At 44.0% G+C, this 27,913-nt stretch overlaps 1 protein-coding gene and 1 long non-coding RNA gene across 8 annotated transcripts in view; one reads left to right on the forward strand and one right to left on the reverse strand.

The window, feature by feature from the left end:
- Positions 1-11,250: 11,250 nt before the first annotated feature.
- LOC115095438 overlaps positions 11,251-27,913 on the reverse strand; it is a 54,588-nt gene continuing 37,925 nt past the window's right edge. The window contains exons 1-3 of one of the 3 annotated variants that reach the window (XR_003857771.1): positions 16,511-16,659; positions 16,084-16,186; positions 11,251-11,856 (exon numbers count right to left, since the gene is read on the reverse strand). This is a non-coding gene — a long non-coding RNA (uncharacterized LOC115095438). Of the gene's footprint in view, positions 11,857-16,083; positions 16,187-16,296; positions 16,660-27,913 lie in introns of those variants that run through there. The other 2 variants (XR_003857768.1, XR_003857770.1) reach the window with 2 other exon arrangements.
- On the forward strand, positions 16,708-27,847 carry LOC115095330 (perilipin-2-like). 5 transcript variants are annotated; one of them, XM_029608861.1, is made up of 8 exons: positions 16,708-16,816; positions 18,937-18,976; positions 19,069-19,264; positions 21,173-21,255; positions 22,109-22,394; positions 24,663-24,826; positions 25,205-25,339; positions 26,877-27,847. In XM_029608861.1, the coding sequence occupies exons 2-8, from the start codon at positions 18,947-18,949 to the stop codon at positions 27,234-27,236; spliced, it is 1,254 nt and encodes a 417-aa protein (XP_029464721.1). In that variant the 5' UTR covers positions 16,708-16,816; positions 18,937-18,946; the 3' UTR covers positions 27,237-27,847. The 5 variants fall into 5 exon arrangements, with proteins under 5 accessions (XP_029464721.1, XP_029464729.1, XP_029464739.1 ...); XM_029608869.1 differs by having other exon boundaries at positions 16,711-16,827; XM_029608879.1 differs by having other exon boundaries at positions 16,729-16,793.

The raw sequence follows: 27,913 nt of genomic DNA on the forward strand, positions 1-27,913 counted from the left end.
ACCTAAGTACTGGTAGAGAATGAAAGAACCTAGATTCTGCATAGAGTCACTCCCACAGAACAAAGAGAAAAACAAAGATCAAGTATAAATTGTAAGCATTTCAGTCCATATAGTATGTAATAACGTCTGTGGCCAAAGATAATTTCTGCAGTCAGTGCTGATGGCAGAGCAGAATCTCTTAGCTCCTTACTATGTGGGATACATATGGAACGAATTAAAACCTAAATGAAAGCAGAAGAAATCAAATTGATCAAATTAATCAATAAGGAAATTCCATATTTCATGGACTCCCAGTATCTAATTTGCATAATATTTCCACATTGTGTCAATGCAGCATGCACTGGTCCAAACCATAAATATAAATACTCAGACATTACATTAAAACATATATTTCACAAAACTGACTACATAATGCATGCATTCATTCATTCTTCATTCCCAGTATCACACATTTAACATATAACAGACAACATGACAAACTTTTGAGCTCAAAATTAAAAATAAAAAGTACTTTAAAAAAATAAAAGAATTGGAACGATCCACAAAAGAAAACAAAAAATCAGGCTTAAAATTAAAATAGATCTATTAAAAAAATGAAAAGGAATCAAACTGGAAAAAACTGTAACCGTCATCTCCCATGGAACAGAGACAGATGTGCTTTGTGCCTTGATACCCTGGAAAGAAATCTAGCATATGACAGTTAATATAATGATTAGAATTAAATTTAAAAATGACATTACAGGTTCCTTAAACTTCAGCATTCTGTTATACCTTACTTAAGCAAAAAGCAGTCAAAAAGCTACTTTCCTTTCTATAATGTTCCCTCTCTAGGAGGCGCTGTCCCCTGTGATAAGAGCGACTTCCATTTACAAATCTAAAACCCTTTTTTTTTCTGTGCTATAAACTCCTAACTCACTTAAAGAATGGACTTTGTTATACCAGAGAGCAATTAATTCCCTACTGTGCCCAACCCTGGGCACTCATTCATATGCATTAGCCAAAACCTGCAATTATATATGAGGGATCTCCCTGTTTTATTGTGTTGTTAAGCACACCACATCCCTCTTCCAAAAGTTAGCATTTAGTGAGATATAAGCAAAACTAAGAAATATCTATCATCATTAGAATATAACATAAGGTCTTTAATTAACAAAAACTTCAGCCGGGATGGTAGGCATATGAGGTTCTTTCTCCCTTTTTTTTTTCCTTCTTCTTACGTCAGTTTAATTAAATAACTTATATCCTTTAGTCCATCTTCTATCACATACTCACTCTATCCTCTAACATACCCAACCAAACACTTTACAATATCAAACAAAAACCTCAAAACTCTTACATCAGCGGAACTGTACAATTCATTTTAAAAGTGACTCACTCGCAGGTTTTTGTTTTTTTTTTCTTTCTCCTCAAATACATTCCTAAGGGGGGGGTCACCTCCTCTCCCGCCAAACAACTGTTACACTTCAATGAATAGGTTAGTTAAGTGATAAAACACTTTACATACCCTTATCCAGCATAAAAATAAAGCTCAATCCCCTCTTTAACATCACGTCACCCCTCAGCCCTAATATTCACTTCCCCATACTTTCCACAACACAAATTTCTTTAAAGCTGACCACTAATAATTTACTCCATGGGACTTCTAAAACAAGAAAAAGACAATACATCCCTTTCCAATGATAAATCATATCTAATTATGAATGGCTTTAAATAAACAGTTTCATGTTTTCTTACCCAATGAAAGTCTAGAATTTCTCAGAAATGAAACACAGCTCACATTGTTCTAAAAGCTCTTCACAATAAACTCTCATTAATAACACAGTTCTGAAAGCTTAGATGAAACTATGAGCATCTCTACATTAATGGTGGGAAATAGTACCAAAGAGCTAAGAGAAACAGATAAGTATGAGAAAAAATGTGTGAGGCTGGCTGGGCAGACTGGATGGGCCGCTTGTTCCTCCTCTGCCGGCATTTCTATGTTGACTGTAAATATAAGATTCCTTGTACCAGGCAAGGGTTAAATCACTCAGCCCTGTGCTCTCCTGAGAGAACCAAAAGATTCCTTTGTCTGTTTAATAATAACCTAACAGCAATCACGCTTTAACTCCAAAGCAAACTTAAGTATGACCTTATAAAAACTTACCCTATTTAACTTCAAACTTTTCATAATTCCCTCTTCCTCCTTTTGAAGCTACTGTGCTGCAATCTGTAAAAAAATCACCACTGCTCTCAAAGGTGCCTCAGCTTCAAACAGAAAAAAAATCACGTCATTTACTCTGCAGCTCCCCGTGCCCTCACAGGTGTAACTTGAAACCGCTGCAGAGCCAAGCTTCTAAGCCATGCGGTCTGAGGACAAAAGACCGACTTTTGCTAGCTAACCCTCTGTATACTGAAAATTTACTAAACACTAAAAAAAACCTGAAACAGCTGAATAAGTTATCATAAAATATACTACAAACAAACTTCGAAATTTCCTTATCTGGACCTGCTTTAATAACTTCTATCCCAGTCACCAATTTATTCTGATCCTCCCCCTTTCTCTCCTTTTTCTTTTTTTTTTAAACAGAAACCCTAAAACGCAATATTTGATACAAGATCTAACACACAATCTATACACTGTACAACATATGGAATATAAAATTTATACGCACAGATTGTTTTTGTTTTTTCTGAAGATTATTTACATACTTACAAAATGGATCCTAAAAAAACGCCGAACCTCCAGGATAGCATAAAAACTTCATTAAACCTCTTCTCTGAGCTCACATGTCTTCCGGGTAAATTCCTCCAGACCACTTAAGCCTGGGAACACTTCCTTCGGACTTAAAGCCAATTAAATGTCCGAGAACGTAGTGTATAATGGAGTTCTGTGCACCAAAATTCCAAACACTACCTAAAACAACAATAACCTCAGCTATTGATTGAGTCCCTTCATGGTCGCCAAAAATGTAATAATACTCTATGCTTAGGGCCAGGGACACAAGAACACTTAGACTCAGTAAAAAGTATAAAGTAATTTTATTAGGCATTAGAAGTGTTCTTGGGAAATGCTGGATACTGGGTGCCTTTAGTCTTTCAAACTGACCAGCATCTCGTTGGATACAGGAAGTGACCCTTCTTTTATAGTTAAACATACAATATTGTCGAAACTTCTAGGCTTACGTGACTGCCCAAAGACTCATTTACAGAGTCACATCATGCTGTTGACATGACAACCTATCCCTGAACTGCCCTGACCGGTCTTCCCAGATGTAGCCCATTTGCCCTCACTCTCCAGATAATCCTTTTGTTCTGTTAATTATCTTGTCCAGTGAGATAGTGCCTGAAGCTCCCGCGTTGGTTTCTTCCTTGTGACCCAATGAATCTGCTCACCTTTTTTGGTGCCAGCTTGCCTATCTGCTCAGAGACATTCTGCAAGTCATGCTCAGAAAGTCACTCAGAGTTCATTCAGCCCAGGCACGCCAAAGGAATAGCAGAGGCATCTGGGTATTTTCCTTCTCTTTGTTGGTTTCCTGTTTAGACATACTTCTCAGGCTTCTCCTTGCCGTTCTTCCTGGAATCCCCGGGCTGGCCTGATGCTGTGGATCCGCCATGTTCCTGATGACATAAGGGTGTGTGCTTCAGAGTTTGTACCGGCAAGGGCGCGAACCTTGGGAGCATCACCCCGTAGTGACGTCATCCGCTTTCACCTTAAAAGGTCTTTGCTTGCTACTATGAATTGAGTTAGCAAGGGGAATTCTTTCTCCGCTGCTCTGCCTCCACCTAGGGTACCCGCTCCTCGGGGGCCCCGCTCTCTCTTCTTGATTTCAGATTGCTAAGACGGGATCTGGTACTCGCTCCACGAGGGCCTATGTCCCTGAATGCTCAGAAGATTCCTACTAACTGGAAGTGATCGCAGACGTGAACACAGTGAGTTGTATTACAGATAGGAACCGGTATTCGCTCCACGAGGGTCTATGTTCCTAATCTCCGAAGACTCCCTTCTGTCTAAGGCGTTATCGCAGGTTTGGAGATCGTGTGTCATTACTGCAGATTGCAGATAGGAACCGGTACTTGCTCCACGAGGGCCCATGTTCCTAAATCCCTTCTATATCAGAATCTATCTTATCTTCTATACCAGAAGCTATCATATACCTATATCTTGTGCATTATAGAAACATAGAAACATAGAAACATAGAAATGACGGCAGAAAAAGACCAAACGGCCCATCCAGTCTGCCCAGCAAGCTTCACACATTTTTTTCTCTCATACTTATCATTTTCTCTTAACTCTTGGTTCTATTTCCCTTCCACCCCCACCATTAATGTAGAGAGCAGTGATGGAGCTGCATCCAAGTGAAATACCTAGCTTGATTAGTTAGGGGTAGTAGGGGTAACTGCTGCAATAAGCAAGCTACACCCATGTTTATTCCCTTTACCCAGACTATGTCATACAGCCCCTATTGGTTGTTTTTCTTCTCTCCTGCCGTTGAAGCGGAGAGCCATGCTGGTTATGCATTGAAAGTGAAGTATCAGGCCCTTTTGGTTTAGGGTAGTAACCGCCGTAACAAGCCAGCTATTCCCTGCTTTGTGAGTGCGAATCCTTTTTTTTTTTTTTTTTCTTCTCCCCTGCAGTTGAAGCTATTCTGGATATGCGTGAAGCCTCAGCTTTTCTTATTCCCCTGCTGTTGAAGCAGAGAGCTATGCTGGAAATGCTTGATGTATCAGCCTCTCCCATGCCATGAAGCAGAGAGCCATGCTGGATATGCATCGAAAGCGAAGTATCAGGCACATTTGGTTTGGGGTAGTAACCGCCGTAATAAGCCAGCTACTCCCCGCTTTGTGAGTGCGAACCCTCTTTTCTTCTCCCCTGCCGTTGAAGCAGAGAACTATGCTGTATATGCTTGGAAAGTGAAGTATTAGGCTTATTTGGTTTGGGGTAGTAACCGCCGTAACAAGCCAGCTACTCCCCTCTTTGTGATAGCAAATCCTTTTTTCCACATATCCTCTTGCCGTTGAAGCTTAGAGCGATGTTGGAGTCACAGTAAGCATCTGTATGTTTATTTAATAAGGGTATTGTCTCCGGGCAGTAGCCATCTTTCTGGTGAGCCACCCACTCTACATTGGCGGTCTCTTGACTTTATGGATCCACAGTGTTTATCCCACGCCCTTTGAAGTCCCTCACAGTTCTGGTCTTCACCACTTCCTCCGGAAGGGCATTCCAGGCATCCACCACCCTCTCCGTGAAGAAATACTTCCTGACATTGGTTCTGAATCTTCCTCCCTGGAGCTTCAAATCGTGACCCCTGGTTCTGCTGATTTTCTTCCTACGGAAAAGGTTTGTCGTTGTCTTTGGATCATTAAAACCTTTCAAGTATCTGAAAGTCTGTATCATATCACCTCTGTTCCTCCTCTCCTCCAGGGTGTACATATTTAGATTCTTCAATCTCTCCTCGTACGTCATCCGATGAAGATCCTCCACCTTCCTGGTCGCCCTTCTCTGTACCGCTTCCATCTTGTCTTTGTCTTTTTGAAGATACGGTCTCCAGAACTGAACACAGTACTCCAGGTGAGGCCTCACTAAGGACCTGTACAGGGGAATAATCACTTCCCTTTTCTTACTCGATATTCCTCTCTCTATGCAGCCCAGCATTCTTCTGGCTTTTGCTATCGCCTTGTCGCATTGTTTCGCAGACTTCATATCATTAGATACTATCACCCCAAGGTCCCTCTCCTGCTCCGTGCACATCAGCCTTCCCCCCCCCATCGAATACATTTCATTCGGATTTCCACTCCCCATATGCATGACTTTGCATTTCTTTGCATTGAATCTCAGCTGCCATGTCTTCGACCACTCTTCCAGTTTCCTTAGATCCCGTCTCATTCTCTCCATTCCTTCCGGCGTGTCCACTTTGTTGCAGATCTTAGTGTCATCCGCAAAAAGACAAACCTTACCTTCAATCCCGTCCGCAATGTCGCTCACAAAGATATTGAACAGGACCGGTCCCAACACCGATCCTTGCGGTACACCACTTATAACCGCTCTCTCCTCAGAGAAGGTTCCATTTACCATCACACATTGTCTTCTGTCTGTCAACCAATTTGCAATCCAGGTCACCACATCGGCACTCACTCCCAAGCTTCTCGTTTTATTCACCAGTCTCCTGTGCGGAACCGTATCAAAAGCTTTGCTGAAATCCAAGTATATGATATCGAGTGCTCTTCCTCGATCCAATTCCTTGGTTACCCAGTCAAAAAAGTCAATCAGATTTGTCTGACAGGATCTTCCCCTGGTGAATCCATGTTGCCTCTGGTCCATCGATTCTCCGGACTGTAGATTGTTCACTATTCTCTCTTTCAGCAGTGACTCCATTACTTTTCCCACCACCGAAGTGAGGCTAACTGGTCTGTAGTTTCCAGCCTCCTCCCTGTTGCCACTCTTGTGAAGCGGGACCACCACCGCTCTTCTCCAATCACTCGGCACCACTCCCGTTTCTAGGGATCTATTGAACAGGTCACACAGTGGAGCCGCCAGAACATCTCTGAGCTCCCTCAATATCCTTGGATGGATACCATCAGGCCCCATGGCTTTGTCCACTTTCAGGTTCTTTAGCTCTTCCCACACATTTTCTACTGTGAAAGGATTTTCATCTATTCCACTTCCCTCCAGTTTCTTGTTGTGTAGAGATGGTCCTTCTCCAGGGTCTTCTTTAGTGAACACAGAGCTGAAGTATTCGTTTAATATTTCTGCCATTTCTTTGTCACTCTCCACACATTGATCATTACCACCTTTCAATTTTGCTATACCACTTTGGACCTTTCTCTTTTCGCTGATGTATCTGAAAAATGTTTTGTCACCATTTTTTATCTCCTTGGCAATCCTCTCTTCCGCTTGACTTTTTGCCAACTTGATTAATTTCTTTGTCTCCCTCAGTTGATTCAAATATGCTTCTTTGTGCTCCTCCCTTTGGGATCTTTTATATATCTTGAATGCTGTTCTTTTAGCTTTAATTTTGTCAGCCACCTCCTTTGAGAACCAGATAGGTTTCAGTTTCCTTTTGCTTTTCTTTACATTTCTAACATATAGAGCAGTTGCCTTGGTGATTGCTCCTTTTAGATTGGTCCACTGCTGATCCACATCTCTCTCGTTCTCCCATCCTTTTAGTTCTTCCTCCAGGTACTTACCCATTTCCTCAAAGTCTGTGTTTTTGAACTGTAAAACTCGGGTCTTTGTGGTTCTTTTCCCTATTCTTTTATTGATATTAAACCATACCGTTTGATGGTCACTGCTGCTGAGGTGGGCTCCCACCTGGACATCTGAGACATTATCTGCATTAGTGAGCACTAAGTCGAGTATAGCTCCTTCTCTCGTGGGTTCCAACACCATTTGTTTGAACAAAGATACTTGCATGGCATCCACTATCGCTCTACTATTTTTAGTTTCTGCAGATGGGATTTTCCAGTCTACATCTGGCATATTAAAGTCACCTACGATCACCACTTCTCCCTTCTTACCTATCTTATGGATGTCTTCAACCAGCTCTCTGTCCAGCTCTTCCTTTTGGTTTGGAGGCCTGTAAACCACTCCAATATAAATGGATGCTCCGTCATCTTTTTTTAGGTTGAGCCATAGAGCTTCTTCCTTACCCCAACTTCCTTGTAGCTCAGTTGCTTGGATGTTTTGTCTGACATAAAGAGCCACACCTCCCCCTTTTCTATCCTTTCTGTCCTTCCTTAACAAGTTGTAGCCTGGTATTGTTGTATCCCATTCATGAGATTCTGTGAACCATGTTTCTGTTATAGCAACAATGTCTAATTCTGCCTCAGCCATTAGGGCCTGCAGATCTGGGATTTTATTTCCCAAACTATGAGCATTTGTGGTCATTACCTTCCAGGTACTCTCTTTAAGGTTATTGCATTTCCTGGACTCCTTATAAGATACTAGTTGAGATTTGTTATTCACTTCACTCTTTCTTTTTGTAGTTGTGCCACTGTTGACAGAGTTATTCCTCTCAATTACTATTATAGATTGCAGATAGGAACCGGTACTCGCTCCACGAGGGCCCATGTTCCTAAATCCCTTCTATATCAGAATCTATCTTATCTTCTATACCAGAAGCTATCATATACCTATATCTTGTGCATTACTATTATAGATTGCAGATAGGAACCGGTACTCGCTCCACGAGGGCCTATGTTTCTAAAACTCTCCAGACTCTCTTCTATTCCATAAGCCATCTCATACACAGATATTGTGAGTTCTTATTTCAGATTGCATATAGGAACCAGCACTCGCCTACGGCTCTTGTTCCTGAATATACTGAAGACTCTCTGTTGCAAAGAAGCCATTACAGATCTCTACAATTGTGAGTGTATCATCTACTACTGGTTATGTATCCAGCATATCCTGTCTACTCACTACCTATAGTCTCTCTCTACAGCTCAGCAACCCAGAGACTGCAATTCCAGTATCTGAGGGACTTCAGCCCTGCCGGGCACATCAACTCACTACTGCCACCTCTGGTGGTTCTACTTCCTGTCTAATAAAGAACTATCTGTGTTTGTCTCCATACTCCAGCCTAGCCGGTGGTCCCTCTCGGGATATCCTCCTGCCATCAGCCCATAGATTCATCAATTTACCTCTAGTGTTCATTCCTTACACTACTAGAGCGGTATTATATGACTGCCACTCTGTGGGAAGCCAAGCCACAACAGATCATTAACTCCACCTACGGAGTATTATAAATGTTAGCTCCTCCCCCTGGCAGACTTATAACAGATTGCTACGCCTAGCAGCAAGGATTGATAACAAATTGTTAATTCCTCCCTCTTCAGGAGGAGATCCATAACTGACTGCTAACTCCTCCCCCTACAGGAGGAGCACGATAACAGATTGCTACTCTGAGCAGCAGATTTATAACAGATTGCCAAATCCTCCTCTCTGGAGGAGCAGATCTACAACAGTAGCATAACTCACTGCTGTTTATATTTTCGAATAGTCCCTTAAAAATTATCAAAGTAAGAATTATGTCTGCTCTGACATAGTCCAAACATGAACTATTCCCCTGGGATGAGACATTCCTGGAAATGTTTGTGGTGCAGTTTTCCTGCAGGGAGGAGAAACTCTGACCTCGATATAAAACAAACAGATTTTTACTGTCCTGCTCTTGTCACAATGCTAAAATGGAGTAATAACAATTATGAATGCTAAACAGAGCTTCTGCTGCCTAGAAATTGTACCAGCTGTGGATTTTTGCCAAGCTAGAGGCAGCTGGATATCAGGAAATAACTATATAAGCTTATAGTATGATTTAGGTAAGATCTGGTTCATGGGTACCTTCCAAACTGATTCTTTTGGGTAAATCATCTCAGTGTATTCATTGTAACATAGTAATGGCGGCAGAAAAAGACCAAAATGAACCATCTAGTCTGCCCAGCAAGCTTCCCAAGGTAGTAACTGCAGCTCCGTGCAGGTTACCCCCACTTTTCTGTTAATAACTGCCGCTCCATGCAGGTTACCCCCAAGCTTTTTTATTTATTCCCATCCCAGGGGTGGATTGGCCTATTGGGGGATCGGGCTTCCCCGGTAGGCCGGTCTGGCCAGTCACGTTGTCTCGACTCTGAGGTGGCGCCGAGTGGCTGTTAGTGCAGCTGCAAGAGACCACTATCTTCCTCAGCCCTGCCTGCCCTCCATCAAGATAGGTGGTGAGGCTGCAAAAAAGTAGGGAAGAGGCCCAGAAGCAGTAGTTTCAGTACTCCCCCCTGGAAGTGAGGGCCCACCAACGAAGAAAAGTGCTGGGACTCGAGGCCGCTGCAAGGAAGTGCTGCTGGGAGGAAGGCCAGGCCCCAACAAGAAAAAGGTGTGCCGGGATTCGAGCCGCTGGGAGGAAGGCCAGGCACCGCCGCCCCGACAAGGAAGAAAAGTGCAGGGACTTGAGGCCGCTGCAAGGAAGAGCCGCTGGTAAGAAGGCCAGGCCCCGACAGGGAAGAAGAGTGCCGGGACTTGGGCTACTCCAAAGAAGAGCCGCTGGTAAGAAGGCCAGGCCCCGGTCCCCACCCCCCCAGCGAAAGACAACTGAGTTAAGGAAGAAGGGAAGGGACAGGATGAGAGAGGAAGCGAGGTGAAGGGAGTGAGAAGGTTGAGAGAATGAGTGGAGTGAATGAGAAAGGGATAGGAAGGCAGAACGTATGGAATATGAGGCTTAAATGAAGAGAGGGGAGAGATGAGAGGGAAAGGTGGGAAAGAAGTGAATGTGTAGGAGGGAATATGAGAGGTGAGTGGAGAGAGAGAACATAAAGAAGATGGGTGCTAGCAAGGCTCTCGCATCCCCCCAGCAGAAAGACAACCTAAGAAGAGGAAGAATATTGGATGAGTGGGGGGGAAGGAAAGGGAAAGAAGGTGTGTGGGTGAGTAGGGAGGACAGAATTAGGCTTGGCATGGAAGAGAGAGAGAGACCTGGTAGGGGCCATCACAGCCAAAGGAAGAGGGGGGCAGGGGAGAGAAGGAGGGCTGGTAGCCAAATAAATAAATCCCGTCCAGCTGGTAGCAGAAGGAAGGTGAGAGAGAGATAACCCTGGTGAGGCAACGTGTGTATGTATAAGAGAGGAGGGAGTGCATGAGAAAGTGCAGGAGAGAGAGGGTGATAGTGCTTGAGGGAGAGCATGTACTTGAATAGGAGGGAGTGCATAAGAGAGAGAGAGCATGCATGTGATTAGGAGAGGGAGGGCATGCATGTAAGAGTGAGAGAGGTGCATAATATGACAGAGAACATGTCCATGTTAGAGTGTGTGCCTGTGAGAGAGAGAGGAGCTAGTTTGTGGGTCTCTCCCCCCACAAGTTGCACTACATACAGTGTCTGTCTTGTTGCAGTTTCCTTTTCATTTTTTGTCTGCAGGTTTCTATTTATGCTTCACGGTCTCTTTTTTTATTCTGTATTTGGGACCATGGATTTTATAACATATACGTGCTGGGTAGCTTTTTTTTTTATGTTTTAAGGGGTGTGTACATATTTGTAAATTATATTGTATGTGTAATTCGGTACCCATAGGCCAGTATGGAGGAAAATCCCCCGAGCCACTATTTTCCCACAATCCGGCCCTGGGCTCGCACTAGTTCTTTTCCACTTAGTGAGCCTTTCCTTCTTTTCACAAAATTATTTAACTCTCCACCACCTCTCTCCATATAAGAAACAATAAATTTTACATATAACATACAATAATTAAACATTGAAAATTACATTCTAATCATGGGATTCTTGGCAGATTCTGAAACCTTTTATTGGATCATTGTATGAATTATCTAAAAATATTTTATATGAGTTTTTCAAACCACAGTGACCACTTCTTCAGATAATTTATCAGAGACATTATTCACATCTGAAGAAGGGACCTATGTGGTCTCCAGAGTTCATGCATAACATTTTTGGATAATACTTATGTGGAGACCACCTGGGATCTCCTCTAGATGCTGTAGCTTAAGTCCTGAGTTAGGAGATGGGTTTGGAGCATACAGTCTTAACTTTCTAAGGTTACATTTTGAAAGTAGAAAAAAAAGCAACAAAAAAAGTAAAATCCTAAAAAAAATGGTGTTCCTTCCTTTTATTTTATGATCCTTATCCAAAGACTGTTTCCTTCATTTAAGTGTCATCTCTACAGTCTGGATTGAAAACTTGCATTAGATTTATTTTTTCTTTACGGTTCCTGATGTGCATCTAGCATCCTGTCCTGGTTTCCATGAGAGATATTAACTTTTGCTTCCACAGGCCTTGAGGGAGGCAGTGCTGAGGAACAGGAGGGTTATGTTCCCTAAGCCAAGGAACCATTTAGTGATTTTTTTTCTCACTCTTGTCTTCATCTCTTCCTCCTCTCTCCTGACATCTATAGAAACATGATAGCAGAAAAGACCATTACAGCCTCTCTAGTCTGCCCATCCACACCAATTACTCAGCTTTACAATGCCTACCACTCCCTCAGGGATTCTCTGTGTATATCCCATAGGGATGTGAATCGTGTGATCGATCGTCTTAACGATCAATTTTGGCTGGGGGGGGGGGGAGGGGAAATCTGATCGTCATGGTTTTTTTGGTTAAAAAATCGTTTTATCGGGGGAGGGGGGAGGGCGGGAAAACCGGCACACCAAAACAACCCTAAAACCCACCCCGACCCTTTAAAACAAATCCCCCACCCTCCCGAACCCCCCCCAAAATGTTTTAAATTACCTGGGGTCCAGTGGGGGGGGGGAGTCCCGGCGCGATCTCTCGCTCTCGGGCCACGGCTGGGTTAATAGAAATGGCGCCGGTGGCCCTTTGCCCTTACCATGTGACAGGGCAAAGGTAGCGCTGGTGCCATTTTGGTTCCTGGCACCCGACGTCACGAGTGCAGATCGCTCCCGGACCCCCGCTGGACCCCCAGAGACTTTTGGCCAGCTTGGGGGGGCCTCCTGACCCCCATAAGACTTGCCATTAGTGAGAGCAAAGGTAGCGCCGGCGCCATTTTGAATATTGGCAATACGACCCGCGTGCAGGAGGTCGCTCCCGGACCCCCGCTGGACTTTTGGCAAGCCTTGTGGGGGTCAGGAGGCCCCCCCAAGCTGGCCAAAAGTCCCTGGGGGTCCAGCGGGGGTCCGGGAGCGATCTCCTGCACTCCTGACATCGGGTGCCAGGAACCAAAATGGCACCGGCGCTTCCTTTGCCCTGTCACATGGTAAGGGCAAAGGGCCACCGGCGCCATTTCTATTAACGCAGCCGTGGCCCGAGAGCGGGAGATCGTGCCGGGACCCCCCCCCCCCCCACACTGGACCCCAGGTAAATTAAAACATTTTGGGGGGGTTTGGGAGGGAGGGGGATTTGTTTTAAAGGGTTGGGGTGGGTTTTAGGGTTCTTTTGGTGTGCCGGTTTTCCCGCCCTCCCCCGATTTACGATTTTTTGATGATAAATTGGGGGAATTGCTATTGTATTGCGGCTCTAAAGATTTTTGACGATTTAAAATATATCTGACGATTGTTTTAAATCGTCAAAAAACAATTCACATCCCTAATATCCCATGTTCACTTGAATTCATATACAGTACTTGTCTCCACCAGCTCCACATGAGGCTGCTCCATACATCCACCACCCTCTCATTAAAGAAATATTTCCTTAGTCTACCCCTTTTCACTCTCATCCCATGACTCCTTCTTCTAGACACTCTTTTGCTTCAATACCTTGGAGTAATTTAAATGTGTCTATAATATCTCTCCTATCCTGCATTTCCTCTAGGGTACATATGTTTAAGTCTGTCCTCATATGCTTTACAACAAAGACCAGTGACCATTTTTGGGAGGCACCCTCGAGACTGACTCCAACTGGTTTATATCCTTTTGAAGGTGCAGACTCCAGAACTGCACACAGTATTCCAAATGAGGTCATGCCAGGGATTATACAGGGGCAATATCACCTTTTTTTCTGCTGACCATTCCCTTCCCTATGTACCCAAGAATCTTTGACTTTTGCCATTGTCTTATCCAATGGTTTGGCCAATTTAAGATCATTGGATAAGTTCACCCCCAAATCCAGTTCTTCATAAAAACATGCCATACTGGGTCAGACCAAGGGTCCATCAAGCCCTGCATCCTGTTTCCAACAGTGGCAAATCCAGGCCATAAGAACCAGGCAAGTAGCCAAAAACTAAGTCTATCCCAAGCTAATGTTGCTAGTAATAGCAGTGGCTATTTTCTAAGACAACTTAATTAATAGCAGATAATAGACTTCGCCTCCAAGAACTTATCCAATCCTTTTTTAAACCCAGCTACACTAACTGCACTAATCACATCCTCTGGCAACAAATTCCAGAGATTAATTGTGCGTTGAATGAAAAAGAACTTTCTCCGACTGGTTTTAAATGTGCCACATGCTAACTTCATGGAGTGCCCCCTACTCTTTCTATTATTTGAAAGAGTAAATAACTGATTCACATTAACCCATTCTAGGCCTCTCATGATTTTAAACACCTCTATCATATCCCCCCTCAGCCGTCTCTTCTCCAAGCTGAACAGTACTAACCTCTTTAGTCTTTCCTCATAGGGGAGCTGTTCCATCCCCTTTATCATTTTGGAATTTCACCCCATACTGTACCTCTCCCCTAAGTTTTTCCATCCTAAATGCATAACTTTACATTTTATTTAGCATTAAATCTTAGCTGCCAGACCCTAGACCAGTGATGGCTCACTCCAGTCCTCGAATGCCACAAACAGGCCAGGTTTTCAGGTTATCCACAATGAATATGCATGAGATAGATTTGCATGCACTGGAGGCAGTGTATGCAAATCTTTCTCATGCATATTCATTGTGGATAGCCTGAAAACCTGGACTGTTTGTGGCACCCAAGGAAGGGAGTTCGCCATCACTGCCCTAGACCATTCCTCGAGCTTCATTAGATCCCTTCTCATATCTTTCTGGTTGTCTACTCTATTGCAAATTTTGGCATCATCAGCAAAAAGACAAACTTTTCCCAATAATCCTTCCATAATGTTGTTCATGAAAAGAACCATTCCAAAGATGAAGTGTGCGGCACACCACTAGTAACATCTCTCTCCTCTGAGTGAGCTCCATACATCACTACCTTTTGTAATCTACCACTCAACTAATTTCTAATCCAGTCAGTCACTTTAGTTCCCATACCAAGGGCACTGAATTTATAAGTCAACTACGTGAAACCGTGTCAAAAGCCTTACTGAAATCCAAGTGCACTACTTCTAGTGCTCTCACCGATCCAATTCTCTGCTCACCCAGTAAAAGAAATTGATCAGATTCATCTGACAAGACCTATTTCTGGTAAAACCATGCTGCTTCAGATCCTGTAATCCACTGGATTCCAGAAACTGCACTATCCTCTGTCATAGCAGCAGTTCCATTAATTTGCTCAACAAAGAGGTCAGACTTGCTGGCCTGTAGTCTGTGGTGAGCAAATTAATGCAATCACTATTATGTTTCCCTTTCATGTAATTTTCCTTCATATCTCTCTTCTCTGCCTCTAAATCTTTCCCTTACATCACAATCACTTCACGCCCTTTATCCTGTCACAACTGGATCTCATCTCTCCTTCGCCTTCATTTATCTTCTATCCTTCATCTATCACCCTCCAGTTCTTCCTGCCCCATACTTCACTTACCCAACTCTCCTGAGAGCCTCCCCTCTCTCATCACTCCCCATCATGTTCTCTCATCCCCTCCAGTTTGTCTCCCTCATGGAGTCTTTATCCCCATTGACTCCCACGGCCCTCAATTATCCTCTTTCATTCTTATCACCACACACTCTCTTATTCACTTTCATCTCAGTCCTCCCCTTGCATATTCTCCCCTCTCCCATTCAATGTTCTCTCTGACTTTCTATCACACACCCTCACCCTTCACCCCTTATGACTCTCACACACCAATCCCACATCACTTCCCTCTCTCACATACTTCCTCCTTCCAATTACCACTACCTCTCACAACTCCTTCTCCACTCCTTCACACTTCTAGCTTTCCTTCCCTCCCCCCCCCCCCAATCACCATCTCTAGCTTTTTCGTTACCATTCTCAACTTCTCCACCTCATTCTCTGGCTCAGATACACCTCCATCATCATCATCACCATATCTGACCCACCCCATCTCTGGCTCTCATTACCCCATCACCACCTCTGGAGTTCTTTGACACAGTCTATACCCCTTCAGCAATTTTCACCCCTTCCCCAGATACTGTACCCCTGCACTTCCTCGTATGCATCCCCTCCTCCCACATGGTTTTCATGAACCCCATATACTGACTCTCTCTAATCACCTCAGACAGTTCAAGTTTCCACTAATTTCAGGGTGATGAGGGGGAGGAAGCCACACTCACCTGCCCTTATCCTGTTCCCCTCCAGAATTCACCTACCTGTCCTCATATTCCCAGGAGAATTCATCCAGCTCCTCACTTCCCCAGTATTCACCCCCTTTTAGACCACTCCTTCCTCACATCCCCCAACATTAACCCTCCTCTCATTCCACTATTCACTTCCTCCTCATCAGTCATCCTTTCACACCACAAACATTCACCCACTCTTCACCTCACCCCCCTTCACTTTTCCTCCAGGTCGATGACTTACAGTTCTCTGAATATTTCTTTCCTCCACCCAACGCTTTGCTCTTAGCTGAGTCCAGAATCCTGAGATCAAAGGTTGTGGATGAGCCTGGTTCAGTTCCTCCCCTCTGTTGAAAGACGGGAGGGGATGGTAAAAAAAAAAAAAAAAAAAAAGCACAGCAGAACAGAAAACAATCACTCTCTTCTCCTGGCCAGACACCTCCTTCCTCTTTCTCACCACATGCCGCCTGCAGGGGCTGCTCCTGTCTCAACCCCTCCCCTCCTGCGGGGACAAGAGGGGGAGGAGGGGACGATGGAGCAGGCACTGAAGAGAAGAAAACAATTGAGCTCCCTTTTCCAGCCCCAAGCTTCCTGTTCCCTGAAAGCTGCCCCCAGGAAAGGGGCTTGAGCAGTCAACAGACAGATGTGGGGCATGAGCCCCTTGTACCCACTGAATCTCTGGCGTTTGCATTAACCTTAACAAAAATGCACCCTAGGGGAAATGAGAACAGAGCCATGTGAAGCAAGTGCGTCCGGGAAAAGGGGGACCGGAAGTAGAAACAGACTGGCTCAGGCTGAAAATGGTGCAGGAGGGGAGAAACAACTAAGGGTAAAAATCACAGGGCGGAGCCGCCGAGTCCCTGGACCCCACCCTTATCTTCCCTAGAACTGGCTCCAGAGCAACTGGGGGACAGAAGAGGAGGTGGCAGTGATTCTGTGCGGTTGAGGAAGAAGGTCCTAATCCTATCTACTTGCTGGTAATCAGAAGGTAGTTTGTTGTACTGTTGAGTTAAGGAACATTTTTTTGCTTTGACTGCTCGCCTGGGGCCAGTCCTCAGGGGCTTGTACCTGATGTTGGGGAGGCAGAAAGGGAGGGAGGGAAGCCTGCTCAGCACCTGAGCAGCTCTGTCTGTGTCTGAGAACTTAATTCATTTGGAGCTTGCAAGGCCAGATATCCTTTCATTCTTCATGTACCTGAAGTGATAAATATTCTTAAATTCTTTAGTGCTGTTGCATTTCATGGTTGTTGATACTACCATCTTATGGATGGAAGTGGTTTCTCTTTATTCCGTGTGATAAATGTGGCTAATAAAAGGGGGTCTGGATGATCATCTTCTCTGTCGTCTTGTTAAATCTTTACAAGAGTCAACGTTCCAATAGAACAAAAATCAAACTGTAAATAGCAATCTATTCTGTCCCCCCCCCCCCCTACATCCATTTTCTACACCTAAATCCAGAGAAGGTGTAAATGCTTCCATAGTAATGAGGTAGATGATTTAGGGGGGGGGAGCAGCTGGCCCCTGTACTCTGCGTGTTGGCTTCATGTAACTAAAACTATATCCCATTTGCCAGCCCTAGAAGCGTCCTGCTAATATTGCTCTTTATTTGAGACCTGTCAGCCTCTCCTTGCCTTTTTCTTTCCTGGTGTTTAGAGGCGAGTGGTGCTCCGGTCTGCTAGTGCTGCTCACTTTTAATTAACCCCCAGGTGAAACTTTATTCTGTTACTTGGCAAACGAGCCTCGCTAGTAATTACTGTTCCTCCTAAGCTACGAGGAGCTGTGCTACCTCTGCTTTCTGTACCTTTCAAATGTATTGTCCACGATTCTTCTAAACCTTTTGGGATAACTTGTTTTTTTTGTTTTTTTTTAATTTGTGTAAATGTATTTACTGTTGTAGCATCTTCAAAAGCCATTTGATAAAGGGGATGGAACAGCTCCCCTATGAGGGAAGGCTGAAGAGGTTTGGGCTGTTCAGCTTGGAGAAGAGACGGCTGAGGGCGGATATGATAGAGGTGTTTAATGAGTAGATGTTAATCAGTTATGTACACTTTTGGATAACTGAAGGGCTAGGGGGCATTCCATGAACTTAGCAAATTATTTTTCATTCATGGCACAATTAAGCTCTGGAATTTGTTGCCAGAGAATGTAGTTAGTTCAGTTAGTGTAGCTGGGTTCAAAAACAACTTGAATAATTTCTTGAGGTCCATTACCTGCTACTAATCAAGTTTACTTAGGGAATAGTCACTGCTATTAACTGCATCAGTAGCAAAGGATCTTTTTAGTGTTTGGATAATTGCCAGGATCTTGTGGTCTGGGCTTGAAGGACCCTTGATCTTACCCAGCATGGCAATTTCCTATGTTTTTTTTATTTATGCACATAATGCATAGGCAAAGCCTGTCGACAACTTGGTGGCATAGTGTAGTAATTTTCAAAGGCCCACTTAAAAGTGCAAATGCTTTTTTAAAATTGGGCCCTTTATTTGTATACTTTTTTACTGAATCTAAATCTTTGTAATCCACTCTGGAGTGGCTAGCTGCTATAAGTGCAATCCAGTTTAGAGTCAAATTTAATTTAAGAAATAAAAAGGGGGGTTCTTAGTGAATTTTGACAGATCCATTATCCCAATAGCCACCTGACCACAGGTAGTGAATGAAGCTCCTTAAAAGCTAATAGAAGGGTTGGGTAGACCTGGTCTCAATGCTGTATCAATTGCAAAAGGATATATGAAAAGTCAACAAAAAAGTACTTATTCTACACAACTAAATGCACTTCTGTGCTAGCATTAAAACAAGCTGAGTCCATTGTTGGCCTACCACCTTCTCTGTATCCCACTCTCTGTAAAAACTACACAGCTACTAGCTGGCTTATTTGATGTATGTCTAGTAATTGCTACTTAACTTTTTTTACTCTGATTTTTGTGATCTTTGTTGTAAAATTGTCATTGGGTTTATTGCTATATTGAAACACTAGCTCTGTTTATGATAGGGGAGAAAAGTCCTATAAACTGTTTGCAGAAAATACAGACTTCAGCTTATGCCTGAAGCCAAAATATTGTACTTCTCTCAAAATGTAGTGGGTTTTATTTTCTCTTTTGAAGGCTTGAAAGAATGGCTTCAGAAGCAGCTGAACCACAACAGGTAGGCATGAAATACGTTTTGAGCTGGCTCAGTTTTCCATGGTTGCACTGTAGCTGGATTGCTAACTCTCTCTCCAAACTCTGACTTGCCAGAATGTGGCGGTGAGGGTGGCTAACCTGCCATTGGTGAGCTCTACCTGTGACATGGTTTCATCTGCTTACGTCAGCACGAAAGAGAACCATCCCTACCTGAAGTCTGTCTGTGAGGTGGCAGAGGAGGGGGTGAAGACCATCGCTGCTGTGACCCTTGCAAGTACAAAGCCCATCATCCAAAAACTGGAGCCACAAAGTAAGTGATGGCAACTGCTCGCCTGAATAGGATTCATTTGAGGGAAAGCAAATGATTGAGGCTTGTAGCTAATAGTATCTAACTAGAACTGGCATCTTTAATAAAAATCACAAGCAGATCTTAGAGGGTGCTTTATCAAAGTCTACTTATTACTAAACCATGTATATTCTGCGTTAAGGTCTAGATTTAATGTCTAGACTCAACTGTCTTTATGGTGTATGTATGACATATTAAGCACTCTATTGCATGAGGAATTATATACCCAGCAAGAAAGGTAAATACACAAATCTTTCCAAGAGAATTTAAACAATCCAAAAATCAAGGACCAGTTGGAGCTCCAAGATGGGCAATTTCAGCAGCATACTTCCAGAATTAAACTTCAAAACATTTCCAATCACCAAAAAACCTTTCTACCCAATCAGTTGTGTTTTTTTTCAGTGCTTTCTAAGTCAATGTCATCCAAGGGCCCTTACTCAAATAGGACCCCAGATGTAGCACTGCATGCTGCCTCTTCTCCTTCAAAAGTCCATGTCCCAAGCTGTGGGCTTTCCAAGTTACACAGAACCCCTAAGTCAACTAGGACAGTCTATCTCCTTGTAAATCTTCCTGGGCTACGTCTCCAGCCCAGAAACCACTTTGGAGGCTTGTAACCTACGTACCTAGACTTGACTCTCGAGTCTTAGCGCACTGTTTCTTAACTCTTCCAATCTCCTTTAGGAATAATGCACCTTCTAGAACCTTCCTTCAGCTGGAAAGTTCCCCATGTTAAACAATACACAATTCAACCTTAAGCTGCCTTAACTTTCTCTCTTCCATTGGTGATCTTTGTTCTCGTCCAAACACCAGTTTCATCCTGTACCTTTCTAGAGAGGTTCCTTGTCCCTTCAGTAGCTGGGAAACTTGCCCACAGCTGAGGGAATGGGTTGGACAAAGTTGATTGCTTGGTGTAGTGGGCTGCAGTCCCATCAGGAGACACTGGAACCACAGCAGGCAGGTTGCAATCTATGAACCATAAATCAAATTCAACTAATACAGATTATCTTGGATCCACACCTCCATCTCTTGTCTAAGCTTCCCAGCACTATTGTGGTTATAGGGGAAACTTCCCCAGCTTATTGCTATAGGAAGTCTAGAATCAACTTGTTTATAGATAGACCCCGGTGTGCTTAGTGGGTTTAATACCTCCAGGAGAAACATTACTATGAAGTGGAAACAACTCTGTTCTTCTGTGGCAGCATGAAAGGAATACTTTACAGCAACAAGAGTAGAAAAACAAAACAGTGCATGCTTCTATACATGCTAGTCTGGTGTCACCAGACGAGGGAGGAAGATTTACTCACTAATTACATCCTTTCTAGGTAACACTTCTAAATTCCCACCCTGTGGATCTGGTGACACAGCTAGGGAATGCTGACCCCCTTCCTGTCTACTTTGGATGACCTTGAGCTGCCATAACTGGCACCTTGCCACCACATCAGCTATATGGGCAGAGGAAGGAGAGCATCACTCTTGCTTTTAGTGCACTTGTAGCCAATGGCAGTCATCCCCACCAGGCTTTGCTATGTTCATGTGGGGTTGAATGACAGGCCCTGGTTTTGTGGCCTTGTTCAGTCTCACTCTTGCTCTCTCAAATGCCAGCACTGGAATCCCAAAATAGTGTGCCTGCTGGAGTTGGCACGCTGGTTCCTTGATGGTAAAGGCTTTTGAGAAGCAGGAAGAACTGGATGGGGAGCCCGCAACACCAGAGTCCAAGTGTAGTCACTTCTCTCTCTGGCAACCTGTTTATAATGGACTTCTAGGTAATGTCATAAGTGGGTTGCATGCATAGTTTCCTAGTCTCAATCTTCCTATCCTACTTGTCTGAATGTTCACTGAGCAGGAGTGTAGCTGTCTGACTTTCTCTTGTAGTTGCTCTTGCCAATAACTGTGCCTGTGTAGGCCTGGACAAAATTGAAGAGAAGCTGCCTGTCCTTCACCAATCTACTGACAAGGTGAGGTTGTTCTTTTGTTAATCACAGCAGGTGACAAGAGATCTGCATTACAGCAATAGCACATGACTCTACCTTTCTAGGTGATAGGGAGTTTTTTTTTTTTTTTTGTTGTGGGGTGTTAGTATAAAGCCTTTAATATGTATGCACTAATAGTATATGCTAATATACCTTTCTAACAGCACCCCTCCCCCCTGAAAAACCTCTCTCCATATCACCTAGAAAGTCATGTGAGCTGCAGCCAGAGCAGTAGCACAAGCTGACCCCATTCTACTGCTCCCTTTCCTTCCTTTTTAAGTCTTTATACACTAAACTGAACTACTTGCATGTGACTTATGAATGCTCACAAGTTTCCCATCCCATGGGTATTGAGAGAATGCAGGGGGCTCCTCTGGGTTGCCTTAACTGGGGATTAAGCAGGTTCTGTTGCTTTTCATGGACAAATCAAAACTTCATGCAGCTGGAAATCTGATCAGAATGTACTGAGGCTCTTAAAGCAGTGTTTCTAGTATATATAAATGCCTCTTGAATCAGTGCAGCTGAAGCTTCTCTATGCAAGGAAGGGTCAGTAAACAATGGTGGCTTCCATGTGGAACAATAGAGAAAATGGCCAGATATGATCATAACTGAACTAGAGTAAGGAAGGCAGTGAATAAAGATTAGGTAGGAGCAGGTTACAACATATTGTAGAAATGAGAGCAGTTGATAGCAGGGCCATGGATATCAAAGCTTAGTGTGATCAGGATTCCTGAGCTTGGACCAGATTCTGTTCTCGCAGCCTGTGGAAACTTGATACAAACAAGTGGCAGTCCTCAGATGTGACCATCTAGTACTAACTGTGAGATTCTTCATGTAGATTGTTGCTAATGCCACAGGCATGGTGGTTGGTGCAAAAGAAGCTGTAGCAGGGACTGTGATGGGTGCCAAGGACACCATTGCCCATGCAATCACTGGAGTGGTGGACAAGGCCAAGGGAGCTGCACAGGAGAGCATGGAAATGACAAAAGCTGTTGTGACTGGGAGCATTAACTCTGTTCTGGGAAGCCCCATGGTGCAGGTGGTGAGCACTGGGGTGGATGCTGCACTGAGCAAGACGGAGGCCCTTGTGGATCAGTATCTCCCAGTGACTGAAGGGGAAGCAGGTAAGGAGAAACTGGGCTTGCAAAAAGCTTCATGAAATGTCTGCACTAGCTTTTTAGAATAACTTGTGCCACTGTCCAAGTTCTTCCTAGAATCCTATCCCTCAATTATTCCCTTTCCTCTGGCTTTATTTAGAATTCAATCATGTTGAGTATGGCCTAATGGGCAATTCCTGGATTTTCTTTTTTAGACTTAGTGGCGTTCCCTCTAATGCTGTTACTTTGTCAATGTAACTTTCTCTTCTCCCCCCCCCCCCCTCCCAGGATTGGTTATATCCTAGGAGTCCATAATGTTTCTTGGGGCTAACTTCTCTGGTTCCGGGGAGGGAGGCTGACATTCAAGGCCCGGGCAGTATTTATTTAAAAGTTTTTATATACCACACACTTGGGCATTTACATGTCCATCTAGGTCAGGGGTAGGGAACCTATGGCTCGCGAGCCAGATGTGGCTCTTTTGATGGCTGCATCTGGCTCGCAGACAAATCTTTAATAAAGTAAAAATCTAACAAAACCCCCCACCTTCCTGATGCCCCCCAAGTCCTCCAAAATTAATTTACTACAACCCCCCCTCCCCAAGACCTGCCAAAAGCCCCTGGAGGTCCAGCGAGGGTCCAGGAGCGGTCTGGGAGCGATCTCCTGGACTTGGGCTGTCGGCTGCCAGTAGTCAAAATGGCGCCGACGGCCCTTTGCCCTCACTATGTCACAGGGGCTACCGCCGTCATTGGTCGACCCCCAGTGACATAGTGAGGGCAAAGGGCCGTCGGCGCCATTTTGACTACTGGCAGCCGACAGCCCAAGTCCAGGAGATCGCTCCCGGACCGCTCCTGGACCCCTGCTGGACCACCAGGGACTTTTGGCAGGTCTTGGGGGGGAGGGTCAGGAGGGTGGGGGGGGCGCCAGGAGAGTAGGGGGTTGTAATAAATTAATTTGGTAGGTCTTGTATGGCTCTCACGGAATTACATTTTAAAATATGTGGCGTTCATGGCTCTCTCAACCAAAAAGGTTCCCGACCCCTGATCTAGGTGGTTTACAAATGTACATACATAACAAAACAAACTTAATCTTAACAAGATATTAGATCAAAGAGTTAGGGTTAAATAGCAGTACAAGATAGGTATCAGTTATTGAGTTTATAGGCATAGTTAAACAGGGTTTTTTAGCATTTTTTAAATTCTTTGCGGTTAGATGTCATTCCAATAAAATCGGGGATGGAGTTCCACAGAGTCGGACCTATGACAGAAGGCCCTCTTCCTTGTTAAAGCTAAGCTAGTTGTTCTGACCGATGGAAGCTCTAATAGACATTTTGTCTATAGATCATAACTGTCTTGTAGGTTTGTATATATGTAACCTAGTGCAGATCCATGCAGTGTAGTGACATGCCTCTGGTGTTACTGTACCCACTCCATGATGGTGCTGCAGGAACAGTCTGGACAGCTTGCATGGTCAACAAACTTTACTGTGACCTTTCATCATAAGGGTTCTGCTTTTCATCTGTGCCCCACCATGATGTATGTACACATTGGATCCCCCCCCCCCCTGTGCATGTATCCTCAGAACAGGGTCCTGGGGTAGAGCTGGTCCCTCAGCATGAGAGGGGTTTCCTTGCCCAACCAGGATCTCTCAATGAGAGGAGAATCCACTTTAATCTCAAAATGGTACCTGAAGTCCCCATGAGTCCAGTTCATACCCATCCTGGTTCCCAAAATATGGATATCCAGACTCTTCCTGAAGTGACTTTATCGTGAAGCTCTGCTGCTTGATGCAGCCAAGCTCCAGGGTGGGGAGGAGGGGTGCTAAACCTTTCAAAGCCCCAAAAAAATCCTCTGAGATGAGTCACTGCTCTCCTTCCCATTGCAGGGGAAAGGAGTACACAGGTCTTCTCACTCCTGGCCTCTGTATTCAGGTCTTGTCCCTTACAGCCTTCACAGTTCTACCCAGGGTACACCCAAAACTCTCACTTTTACCTGGCAAGGTGTGTACTGGAAAAATGAGTATCTTAAAATTAAAGATGAGTAAAATCTGCTCCTTGCCTCAAAATCCAAACCACTGACCACACTCTCTGACTTCTAGTCCCCCTTCTAGGCATGAATTCACCCACTTCAGACCTTTCTCTGAGGGAAGTGCTGATGGGATGATATCTCCTTCCTTGTTATCTACCTTAAGGGCAGGGATCTAGGGCCACCACAGAGACCAGGGGTTTCTACATAGAAGTAAAAATATCTCAAGATAAGATTTGAAACCCAGCTGATAGTTGCTTTCTTCTCTTTTTAGCCAAAGACGCTACTGGCACCCAGAAGCCAAGCTACTATGCTAGACTGGGATCTCTGTCTTCCAAGGTTAGCAAGCAAGCTTATGAGCAGGCCTTGATCACAGTGAAAGATGCTAAATGCAGGAGCCAGGAGGCCATCTCTCAGCTCCATCACACCATTGATCTGGTAAGATATGTGGTCTCCATTGATCTTGTTCCAAGAGCAGTACTAACATGCTAGCTTGGATGAAAAGTAAGCCTGAACTGAACTTATCTGTTTGCCACCACTAGTATTGTATTTCAGCAATGCTTGTTGCAGTGCAGGATAGGCTAGGTTCCCTTTGGTCTTGATGCATCAGCTGATGGTGTCCAGGTTTAAGACTGCTTGCAGGTATTGTTGACCTTAACTAGTGTTGAAGTTTTGATTTTCTCCAGCTGGAGGAGAGGAAAGAGGGCTAAAGCAGAAATTCTTCATTGTAAATCCAACTTATTAGATGAGCTTCAGGTTTTTCCCCAGTGTGTACCAAGCCCATTTACTAATAGCAGCACTGTCTCCTGATTTCAGATGGAATATGCCCAAAAGAGTCTGTCTAGTGCCAACCAGAAACTGCAGGATACCCAAGAGAAGCTGCACCAGGCATGGGTAGCATGGAAGAGAAACATAGGACAGCAGGATGGAGAGGAAGCTCCCAGTAGAGAGGTAAACAGCTTTTGGGTGGCTCAGTGTTTCCAGGCATTCAGTCTGCATAAACCTCTAACACTGGCAACAGTCTAGATGCACCTTCTGTCATGCCTTGATCATTATCAGCCATTTTGAACAGCCTCAATTATACCTTTTTCTTTGTGGCTTTATTTTTATTTTTATTGGCATTGCTGATCTGTCCTCTTGGCCCCATATTTATTATTCAAACTGAACACGAGTACTGTGGACAGCACAGCCTCTGAGCCATGGAGTCAGCCCCTCAACTAACTTGCTGATCCATTTTGACAAGGTGTATTGAGCTGGCTCCATTAAGCCTAATGAGACCAGAGACCCCAGCTATTTGTATCTAAGCTTTATGGGACATGGGTCTGTAGTAGCTTTTCCCATCCTTAGCAGAGAAAATAAACTACTGCAAAGATAGACCAAGTTCCTTCCAAAAGACTGACTTGCTCAGGAATCTTACCTGCTTTCCTCCTAGCTCCCATTCTGCATTTATACTGGGCATATCTGGAAGTTATGGGGCCATGAGACTGCCAAGGTGGTTCTGATTTGGGAACAACTGGGATTCCAGGACCTTAGGGCTGAGGATCCCCTCTACCTCAAGTAACACTTGCACAATAAGTTGGTGTTTCTAAAAAAAAGGTTTATGGTGGTACTGGGAGAATTGTAACAACTTGACCACCCCTTCAAATAACATCCATAGCAGAACAAAAATCCAAATGTTCAGCAGGGGCTCTGGGGCTTACTGACACACATACCTTATGATTACATAGGAAAACCTCTCAGGCTATGACTTTCTTTATCCTTTTTGATACTTGAATTGTGTAGTTTCTCTTCCTCTTAAAATAGGGCAAATTCCCTTTGGCAGAATGCAGTGCTCCTCACTCACTGTATCTTATGAGACTTCCGACAATTCACACTAGAAGTGTCTGCAGCTATTTGGTGTAGGACCTCTTCTGCTGGAGCACACTCCATAGAGCTTGGACTACTTCCAAGATGTGTATGTCAGGCTATATTTTTAGAAAACAATTGAAGACTTTTTTTTTTTAAGGTGTGAATTGTTCTTTGTAATCCACAGTGAATATTTAGAGCTGTGGAACAGAAGTATTGCTAATTATGCCACAGATTCCAAAAGAGCATGAAATCTGGGCTTCCCTTCACCTGCTCCAAGCACTCACTCACTCCCTCTTGTGGCTCCAGAGATTCCAAACTTGACTGCTTCAAGAGAGCCCCGACTTCAGTTCTTGCCCTGTATTCAACTGATCAAACTGGGACATTCCCTCCCAGTGAGGGAGAATCTGGAGCAACACTAGACCCACTGACACTTGACAGACACCCTCCCCAGTCAAGCAAGGTGTAGTCATACAGACTCTACTAAATAGCCTGGGATCTCTGAGAATGACAGAAATACTACCAGTATCTGATGATATTCATATCCATAGGTCAACTTTATCCAATGAGCAGAACATAGTAATACAGCCAGCCAGTTTCTGTGATTTCTAAATTGTCGGTTTTTTTTTTTCGTTTTCTTTAGCACATTGAATCACGTGCCCTGGCTATTGCCCAGGACCTGTCTCGCCAGCTTCAGACACACTGCCTCACACTGGTATCGAGCATCCAAGGTCTGCCCCAAAACATCCAGAACCAAGCCCACCATATTAGCTGCCTGGCTGGAGACATCTACCAGAACTTCCACTCTGTTGGCTCCATCAGAGACCTGTCTGATCAGCTCCTCAGCACCTGCAAAGAACAGCTGAAGAAAATGAAGGAATCCATGGATGAGGTGATGGCTTATCTTGCTAACACCACACCACTCAACTGGTTGGTAGGACCTGTGAGCCCAGAGCAGAAGCAAGAACAAGCCAGCCAACAAGAGTCTGAACACAGCAGCTAAAATGCACCAGTCTAGCACTAATTCCAGTTCTGCTAAACTACAGAAGTGACTGTTGTGTCAAGATGTTACATAGAATATCAAGCTTGACCAATTGCCCTCTTGATGGGACACATAGTATTGTGCTGTCTACTAGCCACTGGTGAGATGGATGTGGGGAAGTCAAGGTTCCTTCTTTCAAAAGGAACAATGATACAAATTACATTCTAGCATTGGTTCTACTTAATGTTCTGATTTGAAATAAGAGATGGAGTTCTCTAATCCTAGTATGAGTCATTTTTTTATATAGGACTTCTGCAAAAAGAAATGTCTAGATTGTCTTCCCAGCATAGCCCACCAAAGCAGAGTTCTGTAACCCGGTTTGAAGAGCACTGGAAGTCCTGTTTGCTGATAAAAATAGGCAGATCTTTGACTTCATGAAGCAGGGTTGCTTAGGAACTCCACATAGACCCTTAAATGTTATAAGACAGTTCACAATAGGCATAACTGCCCCTTCACTGGTTTCATGTGGGACTTGCAAATAGGTATAGTACTAAATATTTGTAAAGAGAATAAATGCTTGTTTGTAATGGTGGAATGTGGTATAGCAATAAATGTTTTGGCAACTACACTCATTCATGATGGATTTCTTTAATTTTGACAAATAGTGTTGGATAACATGTCTGTCTGAAAGGGTGAAA

The sequence above is a fragment of the Rhinatrema bivittatum genome, chromosome 1 (assembly GCF_901001135.1).
Source record: "Rhinatrema bivittatum chromosome 1, aRhiBiv1.1, whole genome shotgun sequence".
Taxonomy (NCBI): domain Eukaryota; kingdom Metazoa; phylum Chordata; class Amphibia; order Gymnophiona; family Rhinatrematidae; genus Rhinatrema; species Rhinatrema bivittatum.

Coding starts and splice junctions, on each gene's coding strand:
- LOC115095330 (XM_029608861.1), top strand. CDS start 18,947: ATGGCTTCAGAAGCAGCTGAACCACAACAG. Junction 19,265..21,172: donor CCAAAAACTGGAGCCACAAA/GTAAGTGATGGC, acceptor TTTCTCTTGTAG/TTGCTCTTGCCAATAACTGT. Junction 21,256..22,108: donor TTCACCAATCTACTGACAAG/GTGAGGTTGTTC, acceptor TTCTTCATGTAG/ATTGTTGCTAATGCCACAGG.